The sequence below is a fragment of the Petromyzon marinus genome, chromosome 22 (assembly GCF_048934315.1).
Source record: "Petromyzon marinus isolate PM22_M1 ecotype Great Lakes invasive population chromosome 22, UKy_Petmar_22M1.pri1.0, whole genome shotgun sequence".
Classification (NCBI taxonomy): domain Eukaryota; kingdom Metazoa; phylum Chordata; class Hyperoartia; order Petromyzontiformes; family Petromyzontidae; genus Petromyzon; species Petromyzon marinus.
The window spans coordinates 8,387,115-8,397,249 of record NC_133688.1 but is presented as its reverse complement, the minus strand read 5'-3'; the positions used below and the strand labels follow the sequence as shown (position 1 = coordinate 8,397,249).

Genomic DNA, 10,135 nt, shown 5'->3' with positions numbered 1-10,135 from the left:
GAAAAACGAGTCGAGGCCCACCCCACAGCCAACCCGCACCAACTCCAACGCCCATCCCTTGCTGATCCACCAACCCCGCCCCCCCAGCTCTTGCTGATCCACCAACCCTGACAAACTATACCCCCCGTCTCTTGCTGATCCACCAACCCCACCCTATCTTTTGGTGGTCCACCAACCCCTACCCTACAATATCTTAGTGATCCATCAAACCCCACCAATTGCAACTCCATCTTTTGTTGATCCACCAACCCCCACCTCCATCTCTTGTTGATCCACCAACCCCCACCTCCATCCACCATCCCGTGCGTTTACCTCGGGTGCCTCGGGACCAGCGTCAGAGATGTTTCCCGTCGCCAGGAATCGAACTCGGCCCGCCAGACTCGCACCGCGGTGCACAGTGAGTTGATGCGAGCGTGCGGATTTGGATGTGCAGGTGAGGTTGTGAGTGTGTGCGTGTCAAGGTGACATCATTGCGATCCTTGTGCAGTCACTGGTAACTGACACCGTCAATAATAAAGGTGTTTTTGGGTTGGATCGCGTAAATGTGTGTCGTTAAACCCGCCACCACCCGACACAGCCAACGTAACAGAACGTGCCAAGTCGTCACTAGTACAGCACACCGGTGTGTAGGGGTGTAAAGCCGCAACAATTACATTCTGAGTACGACGTTTCGCCAGTAATTACAACCAGCTTCATCAGGCGACAGCCACATTTGTGTGCTGTACTAGTAACGAATTGGCATGTTCTGTTATGTGACAAACTTTACTAATTGGCTGTGTCGGGTGGTGGCGGGATTAACGACACATTTGTATATTTACGCGATCTAACCCAAACAAGCCTCCTCCGTGTGAAACTGCCTCCATCGACCCCCAGCTGAATAACGCGGATATCCAACTCCGGGTGCTCGAGGCGCCCTGGAGCCTGGCCAGACCAGGTAAATGATTAAACAAGAGGTGTACAGTTCTGTAACTTAAGGTGAGAAGTTGCTGTGTAAACATTGCTGTACGACACGAGGACAAAGGTTTGTGTGTAAAGTACAGTGGGTCCGTGGCGAGCTGCTGCCGGGGACAGCCGAGCGAAGGGAAACTTTGTCGTAGACAAACGCTGAACGAGCAATGCGGTGAACGCGCCGAGTGGTCGCCGCGAGTCACAACAGGAGCCCCGTCCTCCTTTGGGACATGAAGGTCGGGACACGCCGGTGTTGGAGGTAAGCACAGCGCATGTGGACTTGACTTCGACTCGCGTCGTCGCTGTGGTGGGGGAATTCCAACAGCGCCACCCTGGAAAGCCGCGTCAAGTTTTGGTTTGAGGATTGTTTGTTGTGTGCGGCACGCACGTGTTTGTGAGCACGGCTTGTCGTTATTTGTCAGATTCATACATTACGCCTCTCCTAAATGGGACCTTTTAACACGTTCGCAGTGGGCTGACCCTGAACGGGCTGCCAGGGCACAAGTTCCATGCACGAACAAGTACAATGCCAACTCCTGCCTTGCAGTCCTTCGGAGGGGATGATTAGAACCACCAGTTTCGTAAATATATCTCTGTATTTTTCGTTTTCTTCACCGGCAGAATGTGGTGTTCTCGGTGTCACCAGTTTACTTTGTGGCCTTATCGCCTTCTCGAGGCCGGCTTGCTGACGATGTCACCGTCACATCGTTGCCGGTTTATGAACACAGGTGGTAATGTGTCGCAGAGAAACTGTAAATAATACTTTAAAAGGAATAAGCCAAATCATTAAGTCGTAACACCCACATTCGACAAGGCGCTCGAACACAGTGCTGTGACCGTGCGCTCTTGACAATGTTTCGTCCATTGTTTTGTATCCAAGTGAAATGCACTGCAGATTGATGGTGTTGTTACCTGACGGCAAACAGAAAAACACTCCATACAGTGTCGATACATGTACACTGTATAGATATTGTGAACATAGCGACATGGCCCAGTATATTGTGAACCAGGGCAGTTGCTGGTTCTAATCTAGCAGCTGCCCTGGTTAGTAGTGCGGGCAAATTAACCATAGAAATACGTACTACACGCCACCTGCCTCGTTCACAGTGGACGTTAAAGATCCTGATGTAATTCGCAGGCCATTGTGCCAGTTATGGTCCCAATTGGGCAACTTTGATATTTTTTCCTTCAAATCACGCAATTGGGATTGCACACACAACACATAGGCGATATGTTAAATACCTCGCCTGCTATGCAGGTCATAAGTTTAGTCCTGACCCTGACGTCTGTATATTTTAAGTTTGCATCTTCTCCACGTGGTCGTGTGGATTTTTCTCCAGGTCCTCCATTTTTTCCCTCCACATTTATAATCATGCGTTCAGAGTATTTGGCTGCAATAACGTTCCACATTATAAGCCACTTCGTTATCATTTGTGGCCAGGTCGCTTCTGAAAAAGCTCAGTGGGCTTTACCTGGTAAAATAAAGTTAAGTTATAGTTAACATCGCCCCTACTGCAAAAAGAACCTGACAGAACCGTCCTGAATACAAGTCTCGAGACTTTATGAATTAAAACAAATATGGCATTAAAATAAAATGTATGAAAGCCTCACAGAGTTTCAAGACTTATTCAGCAGTGTCACGCACGGTTTCCCATGAGGGGATAACTCTCAAAGTGAACGAATCCATTTGATGTACTGCCACCCTTGGGCACCTCGCGTGCAGACACGCGAAACACAAGACCCGTTCCACCATGGCTGGGACATTGCTCATTACCATATCATTAACGCGAGTGGACTGGTAATGTGAATCTCATGGAATGTCCTTTGGTAAAATTCCACTGATTAAATGTCTCCAGTGTGCGTGTGACACGTACCCCGGTATTCGGGCTGCACGCATATCTACTTTGCATTTGGCAGAATAGAAAGATGTCTTTATTATTGGACAAAATGGAAGCAATATATAAATACGCGACGCCAAATATTTTGAACACTGCAGTCACGTGACCCTTGGTAGGGCAGGGAGGGAAAAGGGTAGCGCAATGGACTGGAGCTGCAACAGCCACACTCAACAGGAGCATGAGCACGTGGCGAGCGCGACGACGAGAGGGAGAAGCGGGGAGAGACACAGGGACCGATAAAAAGTCGATGGGCCAGAGCACAAACTAGTACTACGTAAGGTCGCAAAACTCCCAGTCGCTCTGATTTATTTACAAGGCTTAACATGAATTGGATTATTTGATAACTTCAGGTTGAGTAGGTTATCACGTAATTTTATGTTGGCCACATCGAGATTGAAACCACTGAAGTGATGTCACCTTGCTCAGGTGGTATCGACAAGTGAAATATCTTGTCTGGGCTCGTGGACTAAAGGATAGACAGACAGAGACAAGACAATACCGGGGGCAGGGGGCAGCAAACAGCGAGATACCGTTGACCGAGCCGCGTGGGGAGTGGACGCACAGCGATGAGGCGGTACACGCTCCTTTGTGACGCGGCATGCAGTTTTCGTCCGAAAGTGACGGCGAGGACCAGGCGGTCACCTTTCCGTGCGGAGATCCAGGCTAGGGAGACTCGAGGTGAGTTCACGACGATCGGAGCCCTCGTTTGGAGAGTGCAGGAGTTGGGATATTTGAGTGGCGTGCTCGTAAGTAATTTAATGACGTGAACCCCAGCGAGCCCAGGCGGTATCGGCTTGGGGCACCGAGCGTGGCGTGGAGACGGTGCTGGGCCGGTGGCGCGGGGTGCGAGGCGGCGGCGTGAGTCACTCGCAGCGCGCGTCCGGTCAATGCGGTTACATCGAATTCACACTGGGTTAGCGCCATTCCTCCTGGGAGTGCACACGGGATGAAGCGGTGGAGGAGAGTACAGGGGCACGCTCCCGTATATCTTGTAGTGAGTAGGAGAGTACAGGGCGTTTCCCCTGTGTATCTTGTAGTGAGTAGGAGAGTACAGGGCGTTTCCCCTGTGTATCTTGTAGTGAGTAGGAGAGAACAGGGCGTTTCCGCTGTGTATCTTGTAGTGAGTAGGAGAGTACGGGGTGCTCTCCCATGTAGCTGATATTGAGTAGGAGAGAACAGGGCGTTTCCCCTGTGTATCTTGTAGTGAGTAGGAGAGTACGGGGCGTTTCCCCTGTGTATCTTGTAGTGAGTAGGAGAGTACGGGGCATTTCCCCTGTGTATCTTGTAGTGAGTAGGAAAGTACGGGGTGCTCTCCCATGTAGCTGATAGTGAGTAGGAGAGTACAGGACGTTTCCCCTGTGTATCTTGTAGTGAGTAGGAGAGTACGGGGCGTTTCCCCGTGTAACTTGTTCTGGGTAGGTGAGTACTGGGCACTTCACCGTATATGTGTTGTGTGTAGGGGAATGCAAGGCACTCCCCCGTGGACCTTGCGGTGTGGAGGAGAGTACAGGGCAACTCCCTGTGTACGTTGTTGTGTGGAGGGGAGTCAGGAATGGGACCGGGGTAGTGAGATGACGTTGTCTCCTTCACCGGGTGCCATCCTCTTGATGTCGACTGAGAGAAGTGGAGGCAGTGGATGAGGGAGACAGAGGGAGACAAAGATATACACAGAGCAACCGAGAGACAGAGAGACGACACACAAACATTGATTAGTTTGACTCGACAAGGAAACTCGTCCTATCTTGTGCTCCCGTTATCCACATTACCACCCACCCATGATCGCCGACCTCCACTAAACTCCTTATCTGCAGCCGAGGCGGCGCACGCATCGCAGTCACTGCGTGTGGGGGGCGAGGACGGCACCGTGTAGTTGTATCGGGTAAATGATGTCCGTGTGGTTATCCAAAGGCTACATACTCATCGTTACCAATGGCCTATCCACTGCTGCACAGGGGCCTCCCCACGTTGGTCCTGCGATGCCACAAACCCACCTCACTCCCGCACGTAAACTGATCTCGTTGTTCAATTTCCGCTGTAGTTGCTCTCTCACACAACGTTTCCATCCTTTGGCTGCCATTCCATCCCCAGTCCCGGCCATCAGCTATCAACCCTGCAAGCGACGCGCCCTGCCTAAGTCCACTTGCTCTTCTTCAGTCGTCACTATGTTGTCTCTAGTTTGTGTTTGCTCACTGATCCATGTGCTCCTCTTTCTGTGTAATTCCAAGCATGTATTCTTGCTCCTGTGCGCACTTTTCAGTTACTGTTCCACAAGTGCAAGTTTCTGACCGATATTTCCCGACACGCAACATGTACCGATTTAAACGTTATTCTTGAGATGCGTCGCTAAGTTGCTTGCGATTATCATAATCAAATCATCATCTTTAGCAAATGTGTAAAAGCTAGGATTTTTTTTACTGGAGCTTTGTTCTGGAAAAAAAGCCTGTTTTCTCAAACATACTGTAAAGTGATGTGCTTACAAAGTTGTATATCTTACTTAAAATTATTTATGTTTGTGGACAGTTTCTTGATCAACTTTTTCTGAAACACAGTTGTTTTTGTTATAATTTATACATGGTTGTTTTATGGGTCCGATTGCTCTTTGCTTCATTGCTGCTCATGTTTATTTTATATCATTGCTTCTGAGCCAGGCAACTCTTACAAATGTGATTCATCTGTGTTTCTCGAGTTCTCGCCTGGTTAAACAAAACAAATATGAATCTTGAGATTATGTCTCTCATCTGCTGGTGATCACCTGTGCTACAAGTGGTGCTGGCCGTCTGCTGCTGAGTGATAATCACCTGTGCTGTGTGTGCTGCTGGCTGTCTCTTACCGAGTGGTGATCACGTGTGCCGTGTGTGCTGCTGGGTGTATCTTACCGAGTGGTGATCACGTGTGCCGTGTGTGCTGCTGGGTGTCTCTTACCGAGTGGTAATCACGTGTGCCGTGTGTGCTGCTGTCTCTTACCGAGTGGTGATCACGTGTGCTGTGTGTGCTGCTGGCTGTCTCTTACCGAGTGGTGATCACGTGTGCTGTGTGTGCTGCTGGCTGTCTCTTACCGAGTGGTGATCACGTGTGCCGTGTATGATGCTGGCTGTCTCTTACCGAGTGGTGATCACGTGTGCCGTGTATGATGCTGGCTGTCTCTTACCGAGTGGTGATCACGTGTGCCGTGTGTGCTGCTGGCTGTCTCTTACCGAGTGGTGATCACGTGTGCTGTGTGTGCTGCTGGCTGTCTCTTACCGAGTGGTGATCACGTGTGCTGTGTGTGCTGCTGGCTGTCTCTTACCGAGTGGTGATCACGTGTGCCGTGTGTGCTGCTGGCTGTCTCTTACCGAGTGGTGATCACGTGTGCTGTGTGCTGCTGGCTGTCTCTTACCGAGTGGTAATCACGTGTGCCGTGTATGATGCTGGCTGTCTCTTACCGAGTGGTTATCATGTGTGCTGTGTGTGCTGCTGGCTGTCTCTTACCGAGTGGTGATCACGTGTGCTGTGTGTGCTGCTGGCTGTCTCTTACTGAGTGATCACGTGTGCCGTGTGTGCTGCTGGCTGTCTCTTACCGAGTGGTGATCACGTGTGCTGTGTGCTGCTGGCTGTCTCTTACCGAGTGGTAATCACGTGTGCCGTGTATGATGCTGGCTGTCTCTTACCGAGTGGTAATCACGTGTGCTGTGTGTGCTGCTGTCTCTTACCGAGTTGTAATCACCTGTGCTGTGTGTGCTGCTGGCTGTCTCTTACCGAGTGGTGATCACGTGTGCCGTGTGTGCTGCTGGCTGTCTCTTACCGAGTGGTGATCACGTGTGCCGTGTGTGCTGCTGGCTGTCTCTTACCGAGTGGTAATCACGTGTGCCGTGTATGATGCTGGCTGTCTCTTACCGAGTGGTGATCACGTGTGCCGTGTATGATGCTGGCTGTCTCTTACCGAGTGGTAATCACGTGTGCTGTGTGTGCTGCTGGCTGTCTCTTACCGAGTGGTGATCACGTGTGCTGTGTGTGCTGCTGGCTTTCTCTTACCGAGTGGTGATCACGTGTGCTGTGTGCTGCTGGCTGTCTCTTACCGAGTGGTGATCACGTGTGCTGTGTGCTGCTGGCTGTCTCTTACCGAGTGGTGATCACGTGTGCCGTGTGTGCTGCTGTCTCTTACCGAGTGGTGATCACGTGTGCTGTGTGTGCTGCTGGCTGTCTCTTACCGAGTGGTGATCACGTGTGCTGTGTGCTGCTGGCTGTCTCTTACCGAGTGGTGATCACGTGTGCCGTGTGTGCTGCTGACTCTTACCGAGTGGTGATCACGTGTGCTGTGTGTGCTGCTGTCTCTTACCGAGTGGTGACCACGTGTGCTGTGTGCTGCTGGCTGTCTCTTACCGAGTGGTAATCACGTATGCTGTGTGTGCTGCTGTCTCTTACCGAGTGGTGATCACGTGTGCTGTGTGTGCTGCTGGCTTTCTCTTACCGAGTGGTGATCACGTGTGCTGTGTGCTGCTGGCTGTCTCTTACCGAGTGGTGATCACGTGTGCTGTGTGTGCTGCTGGCTGTCTCTTACCGAGTGGTGATCACGTGTGCCGTGTGTGCTGCTGTCTCGTACCGAGTGGTGATCACGTGTGCCGTGTGTGCTGCTGTCTCTTACCGAGTGGTGATCACGTGTGCCGTGTGTGCTGCTGGCTGTCTCTTAACGAGTGGTAACCACGTGTGCTGTGTGTGCTGCTGGCTGTCTCTTACCGAGTGGTGATCACGTGTGCCGTGTGTGCTGCTGTCTCGTACCGAGTGGTGATCACGTGTGTCGTGTGTGCTGCTGTCTCGTACCGAGTGGTGATCACGTGTGCCGTGTGTTCTGCTGTCTCTTACCGAGTGGTGATCACGTGTGCCGTGTGTGCTGCTGTCTCTTACCGAGTGGTGATCACGTGTGCCGTGTGTGCTGCTGGCTGTCAGCGGCTGAGTGGTGATCACGTGTGCCGTGTGTGCTGCTGTCTCTTACCGAGTGGTGATCACGTGTGCCGTGTGTGCTGCTGTCTCTTACCGAGTGGTGATCACGTGTGCTGTGTGTGCTGCTGGCTGCTGCTGAGTGCAGGACCCAGACACTGACACCGCCATGCAGAAAAGTCTCAACAAGATGGTGTCCGAGATGGCCGCCACATCTGTGCCAAACATCGCGGTGTGTAACATCTGTGGGGTAACAAGAACATCGTTTCACAGTACCACCACCAACAAAAGACCCCCCGTGTTGTCTTAACAGACTGTTGGGGGCAAGTGCCGTTAGCGATCACCCGAGGGCCGGAATGGCACACGACAGGGTGGGTGGCCAGCACCACGCCCCGCCGCCTTTGCCTCCCTAGTGGCGATGTTTACGCATCACACCAGGTACGATGAGGCCGAGTCGACCTGGGGAAGCTCAGGACCGGTTCGGATAATCATCGCTGGTGTTGACCCCGAACGAGAATCAAACTGGGGTCGCCGGGTTCAGAGCGTAGGGCACTAACCACTGCGCCACCACTCCCCAAAGATTAAGATCCCCCCTACAGACTGTTGAGGCTAACTTGCGATTAGCGAGCACCTATGAAGACTGGCACAGCACACGAGGGGGTGGGTGGTCAGCACCACACTCGGTCGCCTTTGTCTCCCTCGTGGCGTTGAATGCACATCGCACTCGGTGCTCATTTGAGGCCGAGTTAACCTAGGGGAGGCCCAGGACCGGATCAGATAATCGTCACTGGTGTTGGTGGCCGTGAGCAGGAATCGAACTCGGGTCGCCGGCTTCGTAACGCAGCGCGCTAACCGCTGCACCACCGCTCCCCACAACCAACACCAGGAACACCATTTCCACGAACGCCAACACCACCACACCACAACAATCACTACAACCACACCACCACTACAACCACACCACCACTACAATAATCACAAACCACAAGAACAACCACACCACAACAGCGCTGTCTTCTGGACAGTCCTGTTTCTTCACCTGAGGACGGCTACTTGTGTTGTGGCCGAAACGTCGTGAGAATTTTATTGTTTTATTTTATTCTCATTCTACGCGACTTTACCGAAAGAACCAAAGAAGAACACACCACAACATCACTACAACCACACCACCAATACAACCACAACAATCACTACAATCACATCACCACAACCACACCACCACAACAATCACTACAACCACACCACCAATACAACCACAACAATCACTACAACCACACCACAACAATCACTACAACCACACCACAACAACCACCACACCACAACAACCACACCACCACAACCACACCACCAGAACAACCACAACAACAACACCACAACAACCACACCACCACCACCACAACACACCACCACAACAACCACACCACCACAACAACCACACCACAACCACACCACCACAACAACCACACACCACACCACAACCACCACCATACCACAACCACACCACCGCAACAACACCACCACAACCACACCACCGCAACAACCACACCACCACCACACCACAACAACCACACCACCACCCCACCACAACAACCACCACAACAACCACACCACCACAACAACACTACCACCACAAAAACACCACAACCACCACACCACAACAACCACACAACCACAACACCACAACCATCACACCACCACCACAACAAACACACCACAACCACCACCACAAACACACCACACCACAACAACCACCACCACAACAACCACACCACCACCACACCATCACAACAACCACACCACCACCACAACAACCACACCACCACCACACTATCACAACAACCACACCACCACCACACCATCACAACAACCACACCACAACAACCACACCACCACCACACCACCACAGCAAGCTCGTGGTGGTCTACCACACAGAGGAAACCTCTCCAGGCCGCACGGCCACGCCAAGTCCGGCAAACCGTAAATAACGCGTTACAATGTTTACGTTCCAATTTCGTTCACGCGTAATTAACGCCCAACGCGTTTTGATTAACAAGCGATGTTATTAATTACAAATGACTGAATTAAACAAACACCGTTTAATACAACTATTTAAAATAACTGTGGGTCACAGCTTAACCCGAGTCACTGCACCACATTCTAAAACCGCGAGCAACCTTCGGCAAAATTCCACGCGACTGAAGAGCTGGGCGTTGTCAAACTAGCGTGAAACTAAAGTGCAAACAAGCAGCACAACAACAATAACAACAACAATAACAACAATAACAAAGTGTGACGGAGCCAGGAGAGGCGAGAGTCGGGGCCGGTTGCCACGGGGCCGGCCTCGAGTCGCCACTGCGCATGCGCGCGGGGCCGCC

At 51.7% G+C, this 10,135-nt stretch overlaps 1 protein-coding gene and 1 long non-coding RNA gene across 4 annotated transcripts in view; one reads left to right on the top strand and one right to left on the bottom strand.

The window, feature by feature from the left end:
* Window positions 1-47: 47 nt before the first annotated feature.
* Window positions 48-10,135, top strand: part of LOC116945044 (disabled homolog 2-interacting protein-like) — a 38,462-nt gene continuing 28,374 nt past the window's right edge. Inside the window, exons 1-3 of one of the 3 annotated variants that reach the window (XM_076068691.1) lie at window positions 48-1,207; window positions 3,451-3,524; window positions 7,909-7,992. In XM_076068691.1, coding sequence (XP_075924806.1) covers window positions 7,930-7,992 — 63 coding nt within the window. In that variant the 5' untranslated portion in view covers window positions 48-1,207; window positions 3,451-3,524; window positions 7,909-7,929. Of the gene's footprint in view, window positions 1,208-2,729; window positions 3,525-7,908; window positions 7,993-10,135 lie in introns of those variants that run through there. The other 2 variants (XM_076068692.1, XM_076068690.1) reach the window with 2 other exon arrangements.
* Window positions 2,858-10,094, bottom strand: LOC116945045 (uncharacterized). Its single transcript, XR_004403193.2, has 2 exons — window positions 7,858-10,094; window positions 2,858-4,460 (listed from the first exon to the last, which is right to left on the bottom strand). It is a non-coding gene; the product is annotated as an uncharacterized LOC116945045 (long non-coding RNA).